The sequence below is a fragment of the Microcebus murinus genome, chromosome 2 (genome assembly GCF_040939455.1).
Source record: "Microcebus murinus isolate Inina chromosome 2, M.murinus_Inina_mat1.0, whole genome shotgun sequence".
Taxonomy (NCBI): Eukaryota; Metazoa; Chordata; class Mammalia; order Primates; family Cheirogaleidae; genus Microcebus; species Microcebus murinus.
In genome coordinates, this window is record NC_134105.1 from 104,104,141 (window position 1) to 104,131,725 (window position 27,585).

Below are 27,585 nucleotides of genomic sequence, written 5' to 3' on the forward strand. Positions count from 1 at the left end.
CATTAGTGGTCTCAGAAATACATAACAATAATGCCAATTCATACTGAAATCCAAGCAGTATAGCATTTTGTTTTTCCAAAATTCTGGAGCCCAGAACCCAGAACATTCTGCTGCTATATTAAGCCCAGGAAACCGGAATCACAGTATCTACAGGATTTCATAAAATAATCTCCCTACTCTTCTTACTCCTGCCTCAGAACTTTCGCTTTATAGACCCACAGCCGGTTAATAAGCGGAGCCTCATTCTCGCGAAAACTCGGCGGTGGGAGGGGTGCTCTCCCGGAGATCTTCCGGAAAGGGGCGGGGTCTGCGTTCCGGAACCTTTCGGACAAAGGCGGAGTCTTCTGCCGAGGGCCATTCGGAAGAAGGCGGAGCCTACCTCGCATCAGGACCAGTCTGACTGCACCTGCATCCTTAGCTCAGAGCATCCTTGGAGCATCTTAAGAGGCGAGCGCAGCTGGCAACCAGGGACCGGACCGTCGCAGGAGGCTTCCGCCGGATACCTACCCTCTCCCCCGACCTAGAGCTCTACAGCAGCTGCCTCGGTACTGACCCGGGGTTCCCAGAGTTGTCTGACCATTGCAAAAACATTTATATCAACAGCCTCTGATTACGACATGGCTGAGATCACCAATATCCGACCTAGCTTTGGTAAGTAGAGTCGGGCAAACTAAGCTTGAGGTGGTCGAAACCGTTGCAAGCCAAGGGGGCCCAATGGCTAGGCAGAGAATGAACCCCAGACTAGAGCCTTGAAAGTGCCAGCCCTGCTAGAATTGGGCCTATGGTCGTGGGTAACCGGCCGTGCACAGCGCCTGAACTTGAACTATGGGCTGCAGGGACTGGCAAGGCCAGAGCCACACCGAGGGTGGGGAAGTACAGGGTGCTAAAACCTTGTATGGTGCACAGTCAGCACTGCTGGAGGTGAGAAACAGCGAGCGAGCGTGCGGAGGACGTGAACCCCTCCTTCTGGGGGAGGAGAGGTGGGGTAGGCCGAGCCCTCCCCCTTGGGGCACGCAGGGCGGTGCCCCTTCCTCCCCTCCCACTCCTAAGGGCTGCGGGGGAGGGAGGTGACAAGGGGGATGGGGCATCAAGATGGCAGCTTGGATACTGTGGGTTGTGTGGCTGGCAGCCAGGGGAGGCGGCGGCCTCTGGGGAAAGGGGGGTGCGGGGGTGGGGAGCAAAAAGGAAGCCACTCCTTAAGCTGGTCAGCTGGATACTGGGGCTGGGAGGAAACGTGAGCCCTGCAAGCTCCATTCTGCATCGTAATGGTGGGGTCTGTCCGATGCTACCAAATGGCGCTTGGCACTGCTGGGCTGGGGGATGACGTGATGTCTATTCTGGGCCTCCTGGCTGCGCCTAGGCTCTCCTTCCGGGGCCTTTGTTCCCTGTTTCCCTGGGCTAGCTTTTCAAAAAGGGGGACTCACCCGCGCTGGTGCTGGCGGGGGCGCGATCCAGGCCGGAGGGGGAGGGGCGAGAGAGGCCCTGCCGGGGGGAGGCGGCTTTGTGTACCAGAGAAAGCATTACGTCATCTTGGAGCGGCTGGTCCCCGACCCAGCCCTATGGGCTCCAAGATTAGTTTTACACTCCCTGGGGCAGAAAGTGGAGTGGAAAATAAGGGGAAAGGTGGGAAAGACAAGCTTGAGAAGCAAGTTTTTTCCTCTTTAGGGACTCCTCCAAAATGTGCTAGGGGAACAAACTTCCTGTGCTATGCCTTCCTGGTCAAATAAATCAATAAATAAAATATAACTGCCCTGCTTCTCCCTCCATTCTACCACAATCTAGATGGTGAAGCCAGCGTGAGTTGCTGCCAGCCTAAGAACGTTTTATTCCTTAAGGGATTCTATCCCTCAGAAAATCCAGAAGGTTTGAGGTATTTAGGATAGAGAAACAATCCAGTTAGGAAATGGCTTTTCTCATTCCCAAATAAGAGGTATATTGAAATGAGCAGAACCCAATGTGCTCTATCCCCTCCTTCAATATAAGGAAGACATCAAATCAGGGAAAATATTCAGATAACATATCTTCACACACACATTAACTGCTTATTCCCACATATTCCCCAAGGCTAAATCTTGATTTGTATTTCTTTCTTCTACTTCACCTTCTGCATTTCAATCCGTGGAGTTCCAAGTTTCCAAAATAAAAGTCCCTTTTGTGATCACATGAATAACCCATGATATCTTCTTGCTCTTTTTCTCCTTGTGCCTTTCCAACAGATTCCTTTCTCTCATTGCAGTTCCAGAGTCCTTGAAAAAGTAGATAGTGAGGAACATAATATAATGATTTCCTTAAGAGGGACTATTACTAGAAAAGGGAAAAGAATTTATATTAGCCTTTTACACACTACATTTTATTTAATCCTAACAAACACCCCCCAGTGTAGGTATTACATATATTTGCCAGATGAAGAAACTGAGGCTCAAGGAGATGAAATAACTTGGCTCAAGTGAAACAAACTAGTGAGGGTAATGCTAGGATTTAAACCCATGTCTTGTTGATGCCAAAATTCATTCTTATTCTACTGTATTACACAGTCCTACTTGACAATGAAAGAACAATATTTAGGAAAATAAATGAAAATAAGCAGTTCTGATCAGAGGCTAAAGGAGTCAGGCATAGCCCAGATGTATTTTGCAGGTCTCCAGACCCTTATAGAGGGTCTTCTACATAGAGAACTGTGGCTTCTGACTTTTTCATATTTCATAGAGTACTTCATTTCAAATGCTGCAGCAATTGGAAGATACACCAAGCCAATGCTCAATTATCCATGACCATGGAGGACAAAAGCAACAAGAAACACAGGTCACTGCAATTTACTGATACTTTAAAACACTCAGTTCAGCCATTAGTTTCACCTTCCTTTTCCTACCAAGCTTTTCGCTAAAGCAAGACAGGGAGCTCTGAGTCTCAACATCTCTGATTTTTCTAGTTCACTGTCTTGAGTGTTGGAGAGAGAAAGTTAACAAATACTGAAATGAAGAAGAGAATAGAGCAAAAGTGGGAAACAAGGTGGGAGCGAGCACCTCGATAATCCACAAATGGGTCCATCTGTTTCTCTTATTTTCCTTCTCTCCTAAAAGATGAGAATTCTTCATCTTCTCTTTTTTCCACCCTACCTCCATTTTCTAACCATAAAAGTTGATGCATTATAAGCAGCAGTGAGTTCCCTCAAGATCACAGAGTGTATCCATGGTAGAGCTGAAAGATCGCCCAGATGTCTACCAATCTGGGCCTTTAGATCTCTCTTTCCAATCATTCTCAAAAGTATACCTGTCTTGGTAGTTCCCTGCTTTCCTCATCTTATAGAGACAATCAATATTCAGTTTTGGTAATCAGTAGCAAACAATTTGCAAGAAAGCCCCTGATAGGTGAATAGAGAGCTACTTATTTAGACTGTGCCCATTCTTATTGACAATTGAGTTCAATCAGTTGTTCAAACAAATACAAGATGCAAGAGACTCTGAGGGAGTCAAAGATGAAGAGGATGTTGCTCCTGCCTGCTCAAGGAGCTTACTACCAGTGCTGCTTCCTCTCCCTAAAAGCTCTTATTTCATTGACACTTTGTGACTAAACACTATTATTATTCAGTGTGGACATGGAAATGGACCTGGTCATGTTGATTTATTTTGTTAGTAGTGGCTTTACTCCATTTACCTCTTCTTTTCTTATCTGGTCCCAACTTTCATAGAACTGTGGAATGTTGAGGTAGAAAGAACTTCAGACACATCTAGGTCAATCCCCAATGAAGAAATCCCTTTTGGAATGTGCCCAACCTGTGGTGATCCAACCTCTGTTTGAAAATTTTCAGTTGGAGAAGCACCGCCTCCCATCCAAGTACTAACCAGGCCCGATCCTGCTTAGCTTCTAAAATAAGATTAGATTGGGTGTATTCAGGGTGGTATGGCCATAGACTGAGAATTACTGCCTCAGGAAACAATCTTGGCTATTGTGAGGCAGTTATAATAATAATAATATGACTGTTTTCATTGAGTCAAAATCTGTCTCCCTATAGCCTGTACACATTAGTGCTGGTCCTACACTCCAAAGTAAAATCAAATCTAGACCCTCTTCCATCAAAATACCTAAAACAATTATAATTAAAGATGACTATTATTCCTAGACACCCCCAGCTCCAGTTCCTTCAGTTTTTCTTCATTTGATATGATTTCCAAGTTTTTAACTTTTTTTTTTTTTCTATCCTGATTATCCATATGTAGAGTATGGACTCTGGTGTTAGGCAGACCAGAGTTTAAATCTCAAAACTGCCATTTGCTAGTATGTAGCAGATTTCTGAGTTCCTAGGTTCCTCAATTATAAAGTGGAGATACTAGCTGGGCCAGGTAGCTCATGCCTATAATCCCAGCAACTTGGAAGGCTGAGGCAGGAGGATTGCTTGATGCCAAAAGTTCAAGGCTAAGTGACCTATGATCATGCCACTGCACTCCAGCCTGGATAACAGAGTGAGAGCCTGTCTCTTAAAAGAAATAAATAACAAAGTGAGGATATTAATGGTACCTACTTATTCAGTGAGTTCTTTGATTCAAAGAGAATAAGCTTTAGCACAATGCCTGGCAGGGACATAATAAATATATACAAAAAATAGCAGTTTTTATTATTGTTAGTACTGTATAGAATACTCCATGTGTATTGTGACCAGTGCAGATAAAATAATACCTACCTCTTGTGTGATCTGTACATTGTGCTCATAGTATAAGTTGGTATTAACCTAACTGTAGTCCAAACTTGTGGCCACCTAAACTACTAAGTCATTTTATCTAAAGTTGTCAAGTAAGATTATTGCCTATAGATAGATTTTAAGTCCAAAGAAAAATTTACAAGTATCCCTCATATATGTGATCATATTGACTTCATCGTCTTTTTAAATCTGTGGAGGCTGTTTTGAATTCACTAACTCATTTGCTCACTGAGCATTTACTATGTGACACATTGTTCTAAGACCTGGGAATATAGCAGTGAACAAAACAAAGTTACTGTTCTTATTGAACTTATCTAATGAGGGAAGACAGACAAATAAATATCTATCAGGGTAATAGGTGCTATGAAGAAAAACAGGGATATTATCTTACTTAGGGCAGGCAGGAAAGGCTTCTCTGATGAGGTGAGGTGTTAGGCCTACAGTAACGGAGGCAGTGAGCTACATGGTAGCCCAGTGCTAGGGTGTTCAAATAAGAATCTGAAATATGCTGGAATCACATTTACTTCCTTAGTTCTACCTGCCTTCCAAATCTTCTCCTAAAAAGTAAGGTGGAAAACTACAGGCCTTATCTAGACCTTTAAGGCCCAAAGCCAATTTGGCTTCAATGAACTTGAGGAGGGAAAGAGGCTGAACCTAATTATGTAAGGCAGGGACCCAACTTTGGTGAAAAAAGACAAGACTAATGTAAGGGAAAAGAAAAAAATTCTATTTTTCTTTAGTTATTTGTTTATCCAACAAATATATATTGAGTGCCTGCTATGTGTTTTAAGTGATGAAGATACAGCAATGAACAAAACAGACAAAAACTTCAGTCCTTATGAGGCTTACATCCTAGTGAAGATAAACATTAAATAGTAAAATTTTGTGTGGGGAGTGTGTGTGTATTTATTTATTTATTCTTATATGTGTGTGTGTATTTTTTTATATGTGTAGGGGTGTGAGAGAGAGAGAGGAATAATGACAAGGCATGTGAAAAAAATTAAGCAGGGCTGGGAAGAGTGGGTGTAAAGGGTGGAGAAGGTTGCACTTTTAATAAGGATAGTCAGAGAAGGCCTAAGAAGGTGACATTTGAGCAAGGATCTGACATTTTTCATAGTCCCTATTTCTTCCTGTTTAGAATATATACTTTTTTCTTTCTTTCTTTTTTTTTTTTTTTTTTGCTTGAAACAGGGTCTTGCTCTGTCACCCAGGCTGGAGTGCAGTAGCAGGATCATAGCTCACTGCAACCTAAGACTCCTGGAGTGTAGTGGCAGGATCATAGCTCACTGCAACCTAAGATTTCTGGGCTGGGCTCGAACAATCCTCCTGTCCCAGCCTCCCGAGTAGCTGGGAATATAAGCATGTGCCACCATGCCTGGCTGATTTTTCTATTTTTTGTAAAGGTGGGGTCTCACTATGTTGCTCAGGCTGGCCTCGAACGCCTGGCCTCAGCAACCTTCCTGCCTCAGCCTCTCAAACTGCTGGGATTACAGGCATGGGCCACTGTGCCCAGCCTGGTTTTATCCTGAAGAAATACTTATATCTTATATACTACCATATGCCATTAAAAAGAAAAAAAAAACAAAAAAAAAAAAAAAGAAAGAAATACTTATATCTTAAATACCTAGGAGCTGAAACTTTGGAATATACCTTAAAAGTACATCGACCCAGAGTTTTTTACAACCTATCCATGAGCCCCCTACCAAGACCGTCTAAACTCAACTCCACATCCTTCCTCCCACCTGACAGTGCCATCAGTCAGTGCAGGCCCTGAACTAGATGCTAAGGAATATCCTCTTGAAACCAAAGACATAGCTCATGTCCTTGTGTAACAGTTGAGGTGAACAGGTTCCCATTTTAAGAAGTGACCTTAGATCACTTACGGAGCAGCTTTATGTGAAGCACAAATCAATAAGAGCAAACCAAGTCTCTAAGTTCTGAGAGAAGGTCAAGAAAGGAACAGGAAGTCAGGTGGGGTACTTCAGAGAAACCTTTCTGGAGAAGATACATGTTTCATCCAGGTTTGGTGGGAAGGAAAAGCCATGGATTGGTTGGAGAGGATGAGTAAGGGTGTCTCTAAGGGAAGGGGGAAACTGTAAAGCCCAGATGAGCACATTTGGCTTTGGAGGCTAGATTGCAGATTAGCTTGGCTCCAGCAGAGGCACTGAGCAGGGGAGCTCTGGACAGGGGTTGAAGTCCACCTGCCTTGACACATCTCTGGTCTCCACCTTCAGATGTGTCACCAGTGGTGGCTGGCCTCATCGGGGCCTCAGTGCTGGTGGTGTGTGTCTCGGTGACCGTCTTTGTCTGGTCATGCTGCCACCAGCAGGCAGAGAAGAAGCACAAGACCCCACCATACAAGTTTATTCACATGCTCAAAGGCATCAGCATATACCCAGAGACCCTTAGCAACAAGAAGAAAATCATCAAAGTACGGAGAGACAAAGATGGCCCTGGGAGGGAAGGAGGACGTGGGAACCTGTTGGTGGATGCAGCAGAGGCTGGCCTTTTGAGCCGAGACAAGGGTCCCAGGGGGCCTAGCTCCGGATCTTGTATAGACCAGTTGCCCATCAAAATGGACTATGGGGAAGAACTGAGGAGCCCCATTACAAGCCTGACCCCCGGGGAGAGCAAAACCACCTCTCCATCTTCTCCAGAGGAGGATGTCATGCTAGGATCCCTCACCTTCTCAGTGGACTATAACTTCCCGAAAAAAGCCCTAGTGGTGACAATCCAAGAGGCCCATGGGCTGCCAGTAATGGATGACCAGACCCAGGGATCTGACCCCTACATCAAAATGACCATCCTTCCTGACAAGCGGCATCGGGTGAAGACCAGAGTGCTGCGGAAGACCCTGGACCCCGTGTTTGATGAGACCTTCACCTTCTACGGCATCCCATACAGCCAGCTGCAGGACCTGGTGCTGCACTTCCTCGTCCTCAGCTTTGACCGCTTCTCCCGGGATGATGTCATCGGGGAGGTCATGGTGCCATTGGCTGGGGTGGACCCCAGCACGGGCAAGGTACAACTGACCAGGGACATCATCAAGAGGAATATCCAGGTGAGCAGGAACAGTGTTGGGGAGGGAAGGAGGGTGGGGGAGACTAAATCTTGGAGGAGAAATGGAAGGGGGAGGGAGGTGGATGGGTGGCAAAGAGGGGCTGAAGAGAGGAAGCTCTTGGCTGTCAAGGATAAGTAGTGGTCAAAGCAAGACAGAGGGCCTGGCAGATTAGGTCTCCTTCAAGAAGCAACTTCCTGAGCAGAGGTCAGGTAGCTTCTAAAATTTCCTCTAGTAGTTGGCATGCTGATGCTGCCCAGCTTACTTGGGCTGGCCTGCCAGCTGTAAGACCTCCATAATAGCAGGGATATGCGGGCTGATTTCTTCTCCAAAATGATGTGTGCTCTTCCTCCAGTGAACTTATTTCTTTTTTTTTTTTCTTGAGACAGAGTCTCACTTTGTTGCCCAGGCTAGGGTGAGTGCCGTGGCATCAGCCTAGCTCACAGCAACCTCAAACTCCTGGGCTCAAGCAATCCTTCTCCCTCAGCCTCCCGAGTAGCTGGGACTACAGGCATGCACCACCATGCCTGGCTAATTTTTTCTATATATGTTAGTCGGCCAATTAATTTCTTTCTATTTATAGTAGAGACAGGGTCTGGCTCTTGTTCAGTCTGGTTTTGAACTCCTGACCTCGAGCAATCCTCCCGCTTCAGCCTCCCAGAGTGCTAGGATTACAGGCGTGAGCCACTGCTCCTGGCCCAGTGAACTTATTTCTGAAAGCTGAGAAACTATGATAATAATTCAGTAATTTTTCCCTTAGCTTCCTTTTCCCAACCCAAACCTAACAGTATAAATAGTATCATGTACATGTCTTTTCATAACCATTTTATAAATGCAATTAATGAATTACTTCACCATTCCAGGCCCCAACCTTTGCCTGGAAGAGTGAAGCAAGACACTTCTCTTTCCATTCCTCCTCTTTTCCCTCTTTCATTAGGCGAGGAGGCCCTCCATCCTGCCTTCTCTCCCTCTCTCCCCACGGGGCCAACATTAGCTCTTGAGTTGTAATTTCAGGAGTACAAGAAATGTACTCCCACCCAACCCCACCAGTTCAATAATTTCTTCCACAACTGGGGAGGCAGTGCAGCACATGGCCTCTAGAAGTAGACTGTCTGACCTTACTCTCCAGCTCACCACTTTCCAGCTGTGTGACATGGGGGAGTTACTTAACCCCCTCTAAGACTCTACTTCCGTATTTGTAAAATGCAGCTGATAATATTGCCTTCCTTACAGGGTTATGAGGATCAAATAAGATAATAAACCTGGCATATTATTGCCCTTAAGGAGCTTTCACTTTATTGGAGGAGAAAAACAAGTACTTTTGACAATTACCATATAGTGAGTGTGGTGGGTGCCATGAAAGAAGTTGAAATTTTATTATTTATTTATTTTATTATTATTATTTTTTTTGAGACAGAGTCTCACTCTGTTGCCTGGGCTAGAGTGCCATGGCATCAGCCTGGCTCACGGCAACCTCAAACTCCTGGGCTCAAGCAATCCTCCTGCCTCAGCCTCCCGAGAAGCTGGGACTACAAGCATGCGCCACCATGCCTGGGTAATTTTTCCTTTTTGAGACAGAGTCTCACTTTGTTGCCCAGGCTAGAGTGAGTGCCGTGGCGTCAGCCTAGCTCACAGCAACCTCAAACTCCTAGGCTCAAGCAATCCTGCCTCAGCCTCCCAAGTAGCTGGGACTACAGGCACACGCCACCGTGCCCAGCTAATTTTTTCTATTTTTAGTTGTTTTGGCTAATTTCTTTCTATTTATAGTAGAGATGGAGTCTCGTTCTTGCTCAGGCCGGTCTCGAACTCCTGAGCTCAAACTATCATCTCGCCTCAGCCTCACAGAGTGCTGGGATTACAGGTGTGAGCCACCACCCCTGGCCTGAAATCTTAAACTTAAGAGTTGCATTCCTTTTTCAGGGTACAATATAAGGTTAATAGCAAGGACTCTGAAGTCAGACTTGAGTTTAAATTCAAATTCCACCAGCTAAATGACCTTGGGCAAGCTGCTTAACTTCTCTAAGTCTCAGTTTCTTATAGGACTGAAGTAGGATGATGATTTTACATAGTCCCTAGCACAGGGTGGCTCACACCTGTAATCCTAGCACTCTGGGAGGCCGAGATGGGCGGATTGCTCAAGATCAGGAGTTCAAGACCAGCCTGAGCAAGAGCGAGACCTGGTCTCTACTATAAATAGAAAGAAATTACTTGGCCAACTAATATATATAGAAAAAATTAGCCGGGCATGGTGGCACATGCCTGTAGTTTCAGCTACTTGGGAGGCTGAGGCAGTAGGATCGCTTGAGCCCAGGGGTTTGAGGTTGCTGTGAGCTAGGCTGACACCATGGCACTCACTCTAGCTTGGGCAACAAAGCAAGACTGTGTCTCAAAAGAAAAAAAAACAAAAAAAAGCATAGTCCCTAGCACATAGTGAGCCTTCAACAAATTGCAACCATTACTATTATTATTTTGATTTCTTTTTTTTTTTTTTTTTTTTTTTTGAGACAGAGTCTCACTTTATTGCCCAGGCTCACAGCAACTTCAAATTCCTAGGCTCAAGCAATCCTACTGCCTCAGCCTCCCGAATAGCTGGGACTACAGGCATGCGCCACCATGCCCAGCTCATTTTTTCTATATATATTAGTTGGCCAATTAATTTCTTTCTATTTATAGTAGAGACGGGGTCTCGCTCTTGCTCAGGCTGGTCTCGAACTCCTGACCTCAAGCAATCCACCTGCCTCGGCCTCCCAGAGTGCTAGGATTACAGGTGTGAGCCACTGTGCCCAGTCTTGATTTCTATTATTAATAAAGTTTGATCCCTGGGAGATATATGTGATTTGTAGATATCGATATTGTGTTCTGACAAAGTAGAGAAAGACAAGGGAGGCTTGAATCAGTGGAGAAGGAGGTTCAGAAAGGATAGCAAGACCACTAAAAACAACTGCACATCTTTCAGAAAGATCTCTGCCTATCAGTGCCTTACTTATCTCTTGATGCTTTTCCCACCTGCAAGGCCACACTAGTTTCAGTGGGGAGACAGGAGGCTCAGGGTTGGACAGAAAAGGCTCCCAATCCAGAAGGGGCAAAGTTTGCAAGGAGCACCCAGGAGCAAGATTAGCCCACTCAAGTATGGTACTGCACCAAGTCTGGGTATCGGGGCAGCTGTGTGTTCTTGCCCTCTCTGCTGTGTAGTGGGCTCCTGCATCACTACAGCAAGCCCATTCCTGCCATCGCCTAAAGGAACTACCACTGCTACCTGGCACACTCAGATCCACCTCACAGGGGCCAGGGAAGTTCAAGAATTTTGAAAAATATTAGAGGCATTTGATCAGAGCATAAACAATACGTTGGTTCAATGCCAGGATACGATGAAACATCCTAGTGTTCAATACTGCAGGGGTTTTTGTGTCCTCTGAGGTTGGATCCCAGGCATGAACAGAAACCAAAACAGTGACCTGTTTCATCTCTTTCTCTCCCTTTCCTCTCCCCCTGTCTCTTTTCCTCAGGCCTCTGCCACTCCTCTGCCCTATTTCCTGACTCCCTTTGCAGCGGCTCCTTACCCATACCTTGGTAAAGCCCCCACCCAGCTGGACTCCTCCAGACAGCTCATGCACTCAGCCCAAGGCTGGTGGCGGAGGATGGCTCCGTGCCAAGCTGCAGCTGGGAAGAGACTGGCAAGGAAAGGGACTGATGGGCTAGGAACAAAACAGCCTCAAATCCAGGGCACTGGACAGAGCACAGACAATGGCATTTGCTAAACTGCCAGGGGCTCTTGGTAAGAGCCAAGTTTCTTTCCACTTTATTAACTCCCTTCAGGAGGGATAAGCCAAGGCTAGGATCCTGAGCAACACACCCCCTAGGAGAGGCCCTAGACAGGACACCCAGAGCCTGTGTAGCCCCACACCAGTGCCCTCCAGCCTGCTAGGTTGCCTAAGCCTGTTTTGCCCAACCAGTGCCTGGGAGCAGGACTGTGTTCCATCTGAGCCATTGCTGTCATCTTCCTAGTCACTCATCCCATGATTCCTAGCAATGCATCCTCTGAATGTCTACCCCAAATCCTCCCTATGGTACAAAGAATCTGCCCTTTCAGCATCTCCTCTTGGTGAACACGAGCTAGAGCTGCTCTGGACTATTCCAAACTGCCTGTAAAGAGCTTTTTTCTGGTCTGTGTAAGGCACCCCTTATTGTATGGGATCGAATTACCTTCCTCCAAAGATTCCTGGGTAGAGACTGATAAGAATTGCATTTCTTTATTTAAAAATTTTTTCTTGGCTGGGCGCCGTGGCTCACACTTATAATCCTAGCACTCTGGGAGGCTGAGACGGACAGATTGCTCAAGGTCAGGAGTTTGAGACCAGCCTGAGCAAGAGCAAGACCCCGTCTCTAACATAAATAGGAAGAAATTAACTGGCCAACTAATATATACAAAAAAAATTAGCCAGGCATGGTGGCACATGCCTGTAGTCCCAGCTACTCGGGAGGCTGAGGGAGAAGGATTGCTTGAGCCCAGGAGTTTGAGGTTGCTGTGAGCCAGGCCGACGCCACAGAACTCACTCTAGCCTGGGCAACAAAGCGAGACTCTGTCTCAAAAAAGAATTTTTTTTTTTCTTTTCTACTTCAATAAACCGGTCTAAAGAATTGCATTTCTATAGACAACTCCCCTGAACCGAATTTCCTGGCCTTTAGCAGAAAATTCATCTCTGTCCTTATTAGTGTGTGGTCCCGTTAAAGAAAGTCAAGACTGGTCATCACTTCCATCTCTGTCCACTTCACTGCCTGACCCTGGGCAAGCAGTTATTCTCTCTGGGCCTTAATATTCCTCCAGGCTGGATCGTGAAGGCTAATGGGGTCACATTGGGACTGCACTTTCAGCTGTTATGAATATATAGAAAGATTTAAGAAGCATTAAAAATTAACCCTTGATTGTTAGTGAAGGAAGGTCACACTATAAACTGTAGCATGCAAAATCTCTGAGTTGGACTTTAGAATTATTTCTTTTTTTAGTGGCAGCTTTTTTTTTCTAATATTTTACTCAGATGGAAATGAAAGTAAATTGACATTCCCATAATAAACTCCCCATGAAGAGAAGGGAGGTGTTGCAGAGAGGGGTGAGGGGTAAAGAGGAGACAGTGGGAACGAATTGATTGACAAAATGGATAACGGAGAGTTGTTAGACTCCTCTTAACTATTTCAGGTCATGGTGATGACCTGGGACAGTGGTCATGGAATGGGAGGATTCTTAAAATCTTAGATTTACAAAGGACCTGAGAGATCGCCCAGTCTAGCTATTGGGGCTGAAAAGAGAAAAAGAAGAAGGAATGTCAATTTTCCAGGAACAATTAAGAAAGTTGTTACATATGTGTATTGGGGGGAGCAAAACGGAGGATGTGGTTGAACATTAAGATTTTGTTTCTTTTGTTTTCCCATGGTTGTGATTTAGGGTGGGGATGGCCCCAAGAAAGGTTTATTGAGGTGTGTTGGTCCACCTAGTACAAGGACTCTATGGCTAGAAAATCACTCTGAAAGAGGCTCTGCTAATTATAGGAAAATAGACTTATCCCTCGCCTAAGTATTTCTTTCATCTGAATGTGTTCTTTAGGGCCACTGCTCCTGTTCCTCTGTTGAACTGAAGGAGAAAGGAGCCTGCTCTCTGAGAGCAAAGCCCTCAGCTCTGTCAGGCATGGATAAAACCCTTTCTCCCCTTGTCCTTCTGTTTGCCTGCCCCCCAACAGGGTCTTTGCCACACTAGGCTGAGGGGCTGGGAAACAGAGCTCGCTCCCAGCCCTCAATAGCTCTTTTGAAAGAGCTATTGATAGTGCTACTTGGAATGGGAATTGGGTAGAAAGGGAAAGGGAGGGGGGATGAGGAAACTACATTAAACTGCCTTCAATGCAGAATGGAGTAGCATTCAGGTGGTGCTGTGGCTATGGACTTGGGCATCACAAAAGGGCAGCTGAACAGGGATGGGCATTCTGCCCACATAAGATGGCCAAAGGTGAAGGAGGGGATCAGATGGAGAACAGTTGCTTGAGGAGTGATTTTAGGGGAGAAAATAATTAAAAGGGTAACCAGAAGTTGTCTGCTTTCCCAAAGAACTAGAGAAGGGGCTTGTGAATTTTGATTAGGAAAACTTTGCCATAATGGATGATTTTAGGAAACAGAGTTTATTTATTTATTTTATTTATTTATTTTTTTTGGATACAGGGTCTTGCTTTGTCACCCAGGCTAGAGTGCAGTGGTGTCACCATAGCTCACTGCAACCTCAAACTCCCAGGCTCAAATGATCCTCCTGCCTCAGCCTCCCCAGTAGCTGGTACTACAGACGCGAGCCCTGACGCCCGGCTAATTTTTTTTATTTTGTGTAGAGACGGGGTCTCGCTATATTGTTCAGGCTGATCTTCAACTCCTGGCCTCAAGCAACTCTCCTGCCTCAGCCTCCCAAAGTGCTAGGATTACAGTGTGAGCCACCTCGCCAAGCTAGGAAACAGAGTTTTAAAAAAGTAATCAAGAAACCTAAGCTACAGTCTTGTAATCAATGTTTATTTTTACAAATAGGAGCTGGGCTCAGTGGCTCGTGCCTATAGTCCCAGCTATTTAGGAAGCTGAGGCATGAGGATATCTTGAGCCTTGGGTTTTTAAGGCTGCTGTGAGCTCTGATCATGCCACTGCACTCCAGCCCGGGTTACAGAGAGGGACCCTATCTCTAAAAAAACATGTTATTCTTACAAATAAAACTTTGCTTTTTTTTGGATGGGCACAGTGGCTCACGCCTGTAATCCTGGCACTCTGGGAGGCTGAGGCGAGCGGATTGCTCAAGGTCAGGAGTTCGAAACCAGCCTGAGCAAGAGCGAGACCCCGTCTCTACTATAAATAGGAAGAAATTAACTGGCCAGCTAATATATATAGAAAAAATTAGCCGGGCATGGTGGCGCATGCCTGTAGTCCCAGCTACTTGGGAGGCTGAGGCAGCAGGATTGCTTGAGCCCAGGAGTTTGAGGTTGCTGTGAGCTAGGCTGACACCACGGCACTCACTCTAGCCTGGGCAACAAAGCAAGACTCTGTCTGAATAAAACAAAAGAAAACAACAAAAAAACACTTTGCTTTTAAATCAAGTTTCCCTTTTTTCCTTACCTATCCCTCTCCTGTATATAAAGTTAGAATTATATTCAAAGACTACATATTTAATATTTAGATAGTATTCAATGATGGCCCAGAAATAGATATCAAATCTAGTTAACATTTCATTATTCAAGGCCGGGCGCGGTGGCTCACGCCTGTAATCCTAGCTCTCTGGGAGGCCGAAGCAGGAGGATCGTTTGAGCTCAGGAGTTCAAAACCAGCCTGAGCAAGAACAAGACCCCATCTCTACTATAAATAGAAACAAATTAATTGGCCAACTAATATATAGAGAAAAAATTAGCCGGGGATGGTGGCGCATGCCTGTAGTCCCAGCTACTTGGGAGGCTGAGGCAGCAGGATTGCTTGAGCCCAGGAGTTTGAGGTTGCTGTGAGCTAGGCTGACGCCACGGCACTCACTCTAGCCTGGGCAACAAAGTGAGACTCTGTCTCAAAAAAAAAAAAAAAAATTTCATTATTCATACAAATGAAAGGGAGCAGTGGCCAAATTGATTCAAAAGTTCTTTTTAAATCAGTGCCATCCAATGATAATAGAAATGGTCTATATTTGCACTGTCCAATATGGTAGCTACTAGCCACATGTTGCTATTAAGCATTTGAAATATGGCTACTGTGACTGAAGAACTATAATTTCAATTTATTTAATTTTAGTGAATTTAAAATTTAAGTAGACACATGTAGCTAGTGGCTACTGCATTGGATAGTTCAGTTCTGAATGTTTTGGAAGGCGTTTGATTTTCTTTTTCATGAGGGATTACTTTCTGTTTGGTTGTGGCTAACAGTAGAAGTGAGTTTATATTCTCTGATCGCATCTGGACTCTTGGCAAAAGGAAGCAGCCTAGAAGTGTACTGGTTGGCAAGGGCAACAGCCTGTAATGTTAAACTGCCTGTGGGTACTTCCCATGGATACCATTAAGAGCTGACAATATGTGTGTTATGGGTAAAAAAAAATGTGGGGCTTTAACCTAGCACAGAAAAACCATGAAAATCTTTTTAAAAGTCTATTCCCTTTTGTACTTCAATTTCAAAAGCTAAGGACCACGTTTAAACTTTAGTTAGTCATGTTTCTGTGTCCTCTGAGAGGCATTTCCTTATGCTCCTGGGATGAAATGTTGACTTAAGGAATTTTTAAAATCGTGTGAGATATTATCAGTTTCATTCCTTGGGATAACTTAAGGCTTACAATCAAAGCCAAAACTATTAGATTTGTTTTCTTATTTTTCATTGATGAATGAATTAGTTTATTTGCTGTCTTCTTTCCTGCACCAGACATACCTGAGCAGAGCGTGAACTAGCCTGGAAACTTCTTTTTTTTTTGAGGCAGAGTCTCTCACTCTGTTGCCCAGGCTAGAGTGCCATGGCATCACCCTAGTTCACAGCGACCTCAAACTCTTGGGCTCAAGCAATCCTTCTGCCTCAGCCTCCCAAGTAGCTGGGACTACAAGCATGTGCCACCATACCTGGCTAATTTTTTCTATATATTTTTAGTTAGCCAATTAATTTCTTTCTATTTTTAGTAGAGACATGGTCTCACTCTTGCTCAGGCTGGTCTCAAACTCCTTTTCTTTTTTTTTTTTTTTTTATTTCAAACATGGATTTTATGGTCTTGAACTCCTGAGCTCAAACAATCCTACCTTGGCCTCCCAGAGTGCTAGGATTACAGGCGTGAGCCACCGCGCCCGGCCCTAGCTTGGGAACTTCTTAAGGGTAGGATTCCTCTTTGTCCATCCTTGCAGCCCTAGCTCCCAACAGAGTACCTGGCACTTAATAAGTACATAATAGGTCATTTTCGTTGATGTACGGTATATATAAGGCTGTTCGTAAGTATAGTCTATTTTTGCTCAATCTAAGTCCCTGGAGTACATGACATTTCTTTGGGACTTTGAAGAATACAAGGAATAAGGTTTGATAGTGGAGGAATAGTTTTGTGCCAAATTTAACTTATGTTCTAAATTCCTCAAACCTTGCTTCATTTTGCTTTCCTTGTCCCTGCCTCATCCCTACTTTCTAAGGTAGAAACATAAGAAATAGTCCTCCCTTTCTCCCCTCTCCCCTACACTTCACATCCAATTAGCCACCCCAACCTAGAAAATCCTGACAGTTCTTCCTGAGACACCTCCTCTGCCACAGCCCTAGTTCCAGTGGCCATCACTGCTTCCTGAGCCTGCTGTGGCCGCCTCGTAACGAAGCCTTCTGGCTTTGGTCTTTCTCTATTTTAGTTCATTCTCCAGCTTCCCCTAAAGTAATAATCATTTTAATGAATAATAATAACTCTGCCACTCCTAGGCTTACAGACCTCTGCCTGCCTGTGTGCAGCTGGCTCTGTGGCTATGTTAGCACCCCCACAGCTCTTTACCTAGCCTCACCCACCTCGCCAGGTTCCTGACCACCCCTCCTGTCAGGCGCCCCAACTTTGGGCACATGCACCTCTCAACAGTCTCTGAACACTGTACCCTTTCAGAACCCAACGCCTTTGTACCAGCCACTCCCATGACCCCGCCTGACACGATCTTCTCTCTGCCCGTTGCGTCCTGGTTTCTTACTCATGAACTCAGCCCAGGCATCAGCTGGCAAAGCCTTCCCCGAATCTCCCAGCGAAGCGGGCCCCACCTCCACTGGGTGCCCAGAGCACTTAGACTTCTTGCTTTCCTGGCAAGTGCTGTACGTGTTCCTTTACATCTCTGTCTTTTCTACTGCACGATGAGCTCCTTGGGAGCAAGAACTGAGTCCCATCAGCTCTGGAATCCAGCACCTGGCATGTAGTGAGTATCCAAATGTTGCTTAAAGTAGTCTTAGAGGACTAGAATTTTTTTCAAGGTCAAAATAGAGCCTAGTACAAAACCTTAAAATGGGGAAACAGGCTGGGCAGAGTGGCCCATGCCTGTAATCCTAGCAGTCTGGGAGGCTGAAGCAGGAGGATTGCTTGAGCCCAGGAGTTGAGGCTGCAGTGAGCTGTGATGACACCACTGCACTCTGCCTGGGCGACAGAGTGAGACTCTGTCTCAAAAAAAAAAAAAAAAAAAAGGATCAGGGCATTAGGAGGAAGCCGGCTTGGCTGGAGAAGACACACTGAAGTGCAAATATGGAGGTAGGCTGAGCAGGTGTTGATATTTACCTTGTGAAATGGAAAAACAGGCTCTAGAAAGTTCAGGGACTTTCCTGAAACCATGGAGTCAGGAAGTGGCAAAGTTAAGACTCAAGCCCAAGTTTATTACCTTCCACTGTACAGTCTTCAAAACTTTTTTGTCGGCCGGGCGCGGTGGCTCACGCCTGTAATCCCAGCACTCTGGGAGGCCGAGGCGGGCGGATTGCTCAAGGTCAGGAGTTCGAGACCAGCCTGAGCAAGAGCGAGACCCCGTCTCTACTATAAATAGAAAGAAATTAATTGGGCAACTAATATATATAGAAAAAACTAGCCGGGCATGGTGGTGCATGCCTGTAGTCCCAGCTACTTGGGAGGCTGAGGCAGGAGGATTGCTTGAGCTCAGGAGATTGAGGTTGCTGTGAGCAAGGCTGACGCCACAGCACTCACTCTAGCCTAGGCAACAAAGTGAGACTCTGTCTCAAAAAAAAAAAAAAAAAAAAACCAAAACTTTTGTGTCACAAGAACCAAATGAGAGAGTAAGAGAGAATGCACTTCAATAGTGCACACTGTGTGATGGGTGCCACTGCGATTTATACATTTTAACTTGTTTCATCCTCTTAATAATCTTATGTGGTAGGTATTGTCTTTTATTCCCATTTTATGGATGAGGAAAGTGAAGTACAGAGATGTTGAGTTACTTGTCCAAGGTCACAGATAAAAAAATAGCAGTCAGGGGGTCAGATGTGGTGGCTCACACCTGTAATCCTAGCACTCTGGGAGGCAGAGGCAGGAGGATCTCTTGAGGTCAGGAGCTCAAGACCAGCCTGATCAAGAACAAGATCCCATCTCTACCAAAAATAGAAAAATTAGGTGGGCATGATGGTGCCCTGCTAATACTCAAGAGGCTGAGGCAGGAGGATAGCTTGTGAACTCAGGAGTTTGAGGTTGCAGTGAACGATGATGATACCACTGCACTCAAGGTGGCGCAACAGAGCAAGACCCTGTCTCAAAAAAAAAAAGAAAGAAAGAAAGAAAGAAGGAAAAAACTAAGAAAGAAAAGAAAAAAGAAGAAATAGCAGTCAGGATTTGAATTCAGGCCAGTCTGGCTCCAGAATCCATATTCATAAATATAAGGCTATGCTGCCTCTCCATGCAAATGATTTTATTTAATACTAGAATTATGATTGTAATGCTTCCTTTCCCTCTCCTTGTTAAATAGAATGAGAACATCTTACAGGAGAGAACATCTTTCCTACAGACTCCTCATCCCTGCCCTTCCCCTCCTCAGACTCTCTTCCCACTCCGCACACTCTCTGTGCTGTGTCCTGCTCCCTCTGCCAGGATTTACACCTGTTGTTTCTTCCTCACAGAAGTGCATCAGCAGAGGGGAGCTCCAGGTGTCTCTGTCATATCAGCCTGTGGCACAGAGAATGACAGTGGTTGTCCTCAAAGCCAGACACTTGCCGAAGATGGATATCACCGGTCTCTCAGGTAGCAGCTATTTACTTCAACCTATTTCTGACTGAACCACCCCCGACTCCTTGTCTGTGGCCCAGACATACCCTCACCTTTCAGGATCTCTTGCCACTTTCACTTTGGCCTGTTCCTCACTCTGTCTACATTCTCTTCTGAGAAATATCTAGGTCCAGTCGATTTCCCGAGCTGGGCAGGTGCTTTGGTTGTGCAAAGGGGGTCTTTACATTTAGCCAGGTATCCTGAATAATATGCATGCCAGGTGCTGAGTGCTTGCTCCAGGTGAGCTTTCGCAAAAAGACTGTAGGCATTTTTTAGTCCCTGTGCCCTTGAAAATGCTTCCTGATATCATGAGGTTTCTTCAGACATGACTTGAGGAAGTTGTGCTAGTCTATTCCTGCTTGGTCTCCGTGGCCCCTTGTCCAGGCAGGCAGACTCACGCATAATCAGTGTACTTTTACTGTGAAGTCACTAAAGACCATGTGAGGGTGATCATCAAAGATAGAAACAACAGAGCACCCCCTTCCCAATATGTAATCACCATTATATAGGAGAGGACTGTGTCATAGGCCTGTCTCTCTCTCTTTTTTATCCCTTTGGGGGCCCCAGATCCTTATGTCAAGGTGAACGTCTACTACGGCAGAAAGCGCATAGCCAAGAAGAAAACCCACGTGAAGAAGTGCACTTTGAACCCAGTCTTCAATGAATCTTTCATCTATGACATCCCTACTGACCTCCTGCCTGACATCAGCATCGAGTTCCTTGTCATCGACTTCGATCGCACCACCAAGAATGAGGTGGTGGGGAGGCTGATCCTGGGGGCACACAGTGTCACAGCCAGTGGCGCCGAACACTGGAGAGAGGTCTGCGAGAGCCCCCGCAAACCTGTGGCCAAGTGGCACAGTCTGAGCGAGTACTAATCCTGTTCTTCTCGCCTCCAACCCCGGGGCCAGGCTGGGGAGGTGTATGGCGGGGAGAGAGATGACAGAAGCGGACTCAAAACCTCATTTTAGTTGTAGAAGAAAATTTCTTACAAAACAAATCCCACAAAGAACATCCCACATGACCACAGCTGCAGATCAGTTCTTAGCGATGATGATTTTTTTTCTCATTTGCAAGGCACTAGAAATTCTTTTTTTTTAATGGGGGAAAAAAAAGAGAGGGAAAGACCCCTACAAGTCTATATATAACAATGTAACCTTATACTTGCATGTCTAATACAAAGTGAAGAAATTAGCCTAACTGCCAATATCAAGTTGCAGATTTTAATCCATGAAAATTGTGTTTTGTGCCGAATTGTATTTGCTAATTACCTGAAATTGGCCTCTTTTTATTGGGCTTCTCTGGAGAGTTACTTCTACTCCCCACTTCTGCAGAAGAAAATTTTGCTCTTGTAAAACCTCATGTTTTCATCATTCCCATCTTTTCTTCTTCTCACCTCTTACACCTTTACTCTTTGGCTGAGCTCAAAGTCTAGAGGTCTGTAGTAAGCCAAGAAACAGGTGGGATAGATAAGCAGGGTTTGCAGGAAAAAGAGTAATTAAGAAATGGGGTATTTTTGTTGTCATCCTTCCTGCTATGAAAGGGTAAAGGGCAGTTTATGATTAACTGGTAGCCCCAGTGAAGCACATAGAACACATCAGATTTAGCAGGTAGAACTTGGATTTATGAAACTAGATGACTTCCCTATAAGGAGCTTCGGAGACTTCAAATTCAGCTGTAGGATATACCAATGAACACATCCAGCTGACAGCAAGTGCTGTTTTCATGTAGAAGGACAAGGAGAGGAGACAAGAGATGACTGCCATGCCTCTTTGCAGTTATCTACAGTAGTGACAACCATTTATTGGTTGACGGGTTGTGGAGGTCATCAGAGGTTTGAAGGATTACATCAGCCTTTGTTTTTCCAGCAAACGCTGACTATGGAGAAGGTTTTTAGAGTCTTCTCAAGTGACTTAGATATTGTAATAATGTCAAAATGAAAAGGGCCTCAGAAATTATTCTTTCTCCTTCAATTTTTCAATAATGGCTCTTAAAAAATAACAGTGTGACTGAGTAATAAAGGTAAGTTGAATTTTTTCAGAACATCTTTTCACTCCAAACAAAGAGCATAGTTTTTGGAATTTGTGAGTCTCATGACGCAGTGGAAGGATGGGAGAACCTCAGAGTGCAATCTTCCTTCTGCCACTGGGCAGTAGAGGTTGAGAGAGATTCAGTATCTTGCTTGGAATTAGAATTCAACTCTCCTTACTCATAGTTTAGTTGTGTCTCCAATGTTGAGATTTTTCAGATGGCAGAGACTTCATGGACAATAGGTAAGCTTGGATAGGCAGTCGCTATTTTTGCTAGCCTTAAGAGGAACTCAATCAAGTAAGCAACCAGTTTGATTCAGGGCCCAAAAGATTACCTGAAATTGAAGTGTCCACTTCCATATGAGGACATCACTTTCTAACTTGCTTCTGAGAATGGAGTTGAAAAACTGAGTCTCCATGGAGAGGGTGGTGATCTTGCCTTTGGTGTTCCCTTAGCTCTTATGGATTTAAAACCAGTCTGCTCTCCCCCATCCTTTTGGTTTGTTTTAACCCATGTTCTTGACAGTGCAGAGCAGATTTGGGCAGGCACAGAGCCCACTGTCTGTTCTCGTCCCTGTCAACCCCATTCCCCCATAATCTGACTCACTATCTCACCATCAGCTGGAGTCATACCACTAGTCTCTGTTCTACACCCCATGAAATGTAAATACTGTATCATACGTAGAAAAAAAAATAATTTTTGTTTTCTAAAAATGCATTTTGAGCTAGTTTAATGTAAATCTGACAGGAGCATTCTGAAGCCCCGTTAGGAAAAAAATCTAAATGGTTCCTCTTCATCGCCTTAATGTCTAAAGATCAGAAATCGCTGAACAACATGCTTTTGCTCCCTTCCCAGAAACAATGCAAAGCAACAGGTGGAGATAGTCTGGTCTTTGCCCTGCTGTGTGTGCCTCTGGAGCTCCTCCTGACAAAAGTCTGGGAAAACAGCCTCACCCCACTCCTCTCTTCCCCATCTCCTTGTAGCTTTATTCCTTGCATTCTTTGGGTCTACTGAGCAGTGGGTGGTGAGGTGACAGGGGAGGAACCAGTAGTTCTGTAGGAGCTGCCTCAGTGTCTTTGCCAGGAAAAGGCAAAGAGCTGGACAGCCCAGGGTTCCTCCCTCCTACCTCAGGCCTGATCCATCGTGCCCTTGACTTTGCTGTCCCAAAGTTTCTTAGCTGACTTTGGCTTTCACATTTGTTCTTTCCAGAGCTAACTGATAAGAGTGGAGGAGAAATGCCTCCTCCTAAGAGTCAGTTGAAAGACAAGAGAGTCACATCTTAGCTTTTGCACAAGGCACTCGTGGTCAGGAATAGGTTAGGGAATGGTCACTTCTGATTTTCCAAGAGTCAATTCTTCTCTGTGGATATCTTGATTCCTTTGGGAAGATAAGAGTTTTTCTTAATAACAAAAGCCCCTTTATGAGTTATTCCTATTTCAGTTCATCTCAGTGGAGCACAGCCAAGATGTAGATGTTTATGGATAGTGCTCTAGATATGAAAACAGATAGAACTGGTTTGTGGGACAGGGGTGGCTTGCTCAGGAGAGGGAATAATGCAAGTCCCTTTTCTTGGAAGGCTTTTACTATGGCCCTGACAGTGACATTGCCCTCACCAAGATCCCTCTCCGAAGTGGTTGTCTTTCTTTACCTTGTGTCTTCTCTTGTAAAAATGAAACTCAAAAATAAACGTGTCAAATTTAAAAAGAAAAAACCGAAAAAGCTAACATGAATTGTGTGAAATTGCATAATGCTGTAATGCTAACCTACAATATGTAATGCTATCTTGTATGTTGAATTTGTTAATGCACCACACAGTGCGAAATAAAGACTGATTCACATTAAATAGGTACAGTGCTGTCAGCATGATTCTCTTGGAAGCTGGGTGACTATCAATGAAGTTAAGGCTCAGACTATAAAAGGGTGTTCTAGGGCATGTTTTCCAAAGTGTGGTCCCCAGATCACCTGATTCAGAATCACCCAGGGACCTGTGGAAAAACGTAGATTTCAGGCTCCCATCCTGGAGACTCTCATTTGATAGGTGACTTGATTCGTTGCTTGTTCTAGTCTTTCTGTATTCCTTTTTTTTTTTTTTTTTTTTAAAGATGGGATCTCACTGTGTTGCCCAGGCTGGACCTGAACTCCAGGGTTCAAGTGATCTTCCAGTCTCAGCCTCCGGAGTAGCTGGGACTGCAGGCATGTGCTACCATGCCCAGCTTCTGTTTTCCTCTTGACATGTAACTTCTAAGACCATAACTATCTGAGGAGAGATGATGGTTTTTAGTGTTGTAAGTTAGCCTGCCCTTTAATTGGAAATGTTTATCCCAAAAAACAATCCTGAGACTGGCCAAATCTGTTGTTTAATTCATTCATCTGCTAGTCAACAAATATTTATTGAGTGTTTATGCCAGGCACTGAAGATATAATACATTGATAAGGAAGAGTCCTGTTCTTGTGGAGCTTAGCAGAGAACAGTATTAAATAATCACACTAATAAATGTATGATTACAAACTTAAAAATGTTCTAAAGGAAAAGGAACATAGGCTGAGTGCAGTGGCTCATGCCTGTACTGTAATCCTAGCAGTTTGGAAGGCCGAGGCAGGAGGATCACTTGAGGCCAGGAGTTCAAGACCAGCCTGGGAGGCCAGGCACGGTGGCTCACGCCTGTAATCCTGGCACTTTGGGAGGCTGAGGTGGGAGTATCGCTCCAGGTCAGGAGTTCAAGACCAGACTGAGCAAGAGCAAGACCCCATCTCTACTAAAACTAGAAATAAATTAATTGGCCAACTAATATATATAGAAAGAATTAGCCGGGCATGGTGACGCATGCCTGTAGTCCCAGTTACTCGGGAGGCTGAGGCAGTAGGATCACTTGAGCCCAGGAGTTTGAGGTTGCCGTGAGCTAGGCTGACGCCACGGCACCCAAGCCTGGGCAACAGAGCGAGACTCTGTTTCAAAAAAAAAAAAAGGAAAGAAAAAGCCAGACCAGCCTGGGCAACGTAGTGAGACTCTGTCTCTACAAAATATAAAGAAATGAGGAGGGCATGGTGATGTGCACCTGTAGTCCTAGCTACTGAGAAGGCTGAGGTCGGAGGATTGCTTGAGCCCAGGAGTTTAAGGTTGCAGTGACTTATGATTGTTCCACAACACTCTAGCCAGGGCAACAAAGCCACCCTGTCTCAAGAAAAAAAAAAAAAAGAGAGAGAGAGAGAGAGAGAGAAAAGGAACACAGGTCAATGCAACACTCTGAGTTAATACACTAAGGTAATTTGACCCTTGCAACTGTTCTTTGTGGATTTTTCTGCATGCCTTAAAGTCTGGAATGATTCATTTTTCATATTTTCTGTCCTATGTAAATCCTCCCTGTGAGAGGAAGAGAGAATGGAAGAAGGAGAATCAGTCCATGCTCTTAAAGTTTCAACAAAAGAACTAAAAAACATTATTCATTTTGTAATTACAAAACTAATATAAGAACATACGAAAATTGGAAAACAGAGAAGAGAAAAAATAATCGAGATTCCAAAATCTTAACAGCCATTTTCTCTTCTAATCTTGTTTCCTGTGCATATTTTTCCCTGATATATCACTCAGGGTCAATGTAGAAAATATGTAAAATAAAGTACAAGTCATAGAAACAGGTAAATCCATCTAGAGGCAAGCATTGCTAATTTTGGCACATCTTCCAATCATCTACCTTATGATTGCAATCATGGCATGTATATAATTTTGTATATTACTTTTTCATAAGTGACAGTCTTAAAAAATAACATGACCATATAAAAATAAGAGTATCTTGGCACTCAGAATACTTTTGGGTACAATTAATAGGCAACCCAATTCAAGTTGGGTTAAACATTAAGAAAATGTATCAGTTCACCTAGCTGGAAGGCCAAAGGCAGGGCAGGCTTTTCAGAGTTGACTTCTACAAAAGGTCACTGATACTATCAAAGACTCAAGTTCTTTCTGTGGGCCCACTCTGGCGTTCAATGTTAGCTTCATCCTGAGGTTTTCATCTGATCAGCTGCTCCCAGGGCTCCTGGCTTCCTCGTTCACTTCCAGATGGAAAGAGGAGATTGCTTCAGGATCGCTCCCAGAAAAATAAGGTAGTCTTATGCCCAGAATAAGTTCCCAGAAGCCTCTAGCAATTCTCTCCTCTAGTCTTGCTGATCCAAAATATGTGACATGGTCTGGGCGTGGTGGCTCACGCCTGTAATCCTAGCACTCTGGGAGGCCAAGGGGGGCGGATTGCTCGAGGTCAGGAGTTCGAGACCAGCCTGAGCAAGAGCAAGAGCCCATGTCTACTATAAATAGAAAGAAATTGGCTCGGTGGAACATGCCTATAGTCCCAGCTACCTGGGAGGCTGAGGCCAGAGGATCACTTGAGCCCAGGAGTTTGAGGTTGCTGTGAGCTAAACTGACGCCACAGCACTCTAGCCCAGGCAACAGAGTGAGACTCTGTCTCAAAAAAATATATATATGTGTGTGTGTGTGACATGGTCACTTCTGAACCATACATTGACAAGGAGAATGGGATTATCTTTAGGCCATTTAGGACTGCCCTGGTACTGGGTGAGGGAAAAAAGGTGAATTCTTGAATAAAATGTCAATTCCTCTGGAAGAAGGAATGGATGCTGGGGGGCAACCAACAAAGAGCACTGCAATAGTCCCTTTATCCACGAATGCACCTTCCATGGTTTCAGTTACTCACGGTAGGTACAATAAGATGCTGTATTTTCAGAGAGAGAGAAACCACATTCATATAACTTTTATTACAGTATATTGTTACAATTGTTCTGTTTTATTTATTTATTTATTTTTGAGACAGAGTCTCGCTTTGTTGCCTAGGCTAGAGTGAGTGCCATGGCGTTAGCCTAGCTCACAGCAACCTCAAACTCCTGGGCTCAAGCAATCCTGCTGCCTCAGCCTCCCAAGTAGCTGGGACTACAGGCATGAGCCACCATGCCTGGCTAATTTTTTCTATATATATTAGTTGGCCAATTAGTTTCTTTCTATTTATAGCAGAGACGGGGTCTTGCTCTTGCTCAGGCTGGTTTTGAACTCCCGACCTCGAGCAATCCACCCGCCTCGGCCTCCCAGAGAGCTAGGATTACAGGCGTGAGCCACAGCGCCCGGCCTCTAGCAATTTTCAAGTGTACAATACATCGTCGTTAGCTATAGTCACCACATGATACAAGAGATCTCTTGGACTTAATTCCTCCTGAGATTTTGTGTCCTTTGACCAACATCTCCCTAATATCCCCCTATCATTTTCTTTTTAATAATAATAGTGAAAATAGCTAACATGGATTGAATGTTTACCAATGCTGGGCACTATTTTAAGCATGTCCTACATAATAAAACTCATTTAATAATCACAACAACCCTGTTGGATAGGTACTGTTATTATCCCCATCTTAACAGATGGGAAAATTGAAGTCTGGAGAGGTTAAATAACTTGCTCCAAGTTCACACAGCTCATAAGCAATGGAGCCTGTGGCAGTCTGACTCCAGGACCTGCACTGTTCCACCATCATTGCTGGTGGAGACGTCAAAGAAAGATGTAAACAAAGCCTAATGGGAACTAATGCAAATTAGAATATGCTCATGATTTTGATGCCAAAGTCCTGAAGAATGTTTTAAAGGGCCACCTGCAACAGTATGAAACCGGACATTTTCATGATATACCTTCACTCACACCAAATCGGCCTCTTCTCAGGCATTTTTCTGATTTAACATTTAATTATTGTTTACTGAGCAGTTGAATTTGCTATTTGTCCCTTACCCCTTCTCAGTCTCCTACGATTTGATCCCAATTTCTCCCATCAGATTTTGCACTGAGAGGTGCTTACAGAACAGAACTGAGACTCCAAGAACTGTGTGCTTGTTTTTATTCCCTGCTGAATTCCCAACGCCAGCACAGTGCCTAGCATACAGCAGGCACTCAATAAAGGCTGGCAGGCAACTGCTCCCCAGGAATGGGAAGCAGACCTAAAGCAAACATGAAAAGGCTTTATCTCTTCTTTCTACTTATTCTGAATTGGAGTTTCAAAAGAAGTTTGGTGTAG

The 27,585-nt window shown here is 44.6% G+C and overlaps 1 protein-coding gene across 1 annotated transcript; it reads left to right on the forward strand.

Moving 5' to 3' along the window:
- The first annotated feature begins 348 nt into the window (after positions 1-348).
- On the forward strand, positions 349-23,369 carry SYT11 (synaptotagmin 11). Its single transcript, XM_012767801.2, has 4 exons — positions 349-651; positions 6,931-7,757; positions 19,347-19,470; positions 20,059-23,369. The coding sequence occupies exons 1-4, from the start codon at positions 618-620 to the stop codon at positions 20,367-20,369; spliced, it is 1,296 nt and encodes a 431-aa protein (XP_012623255.1). The 5' UTR covers positions 349-617; the 3' UTR covers positions 20,370-23,369.
- Positions 23,370-27,585: the final 4,216 nt, after the last annotated feature.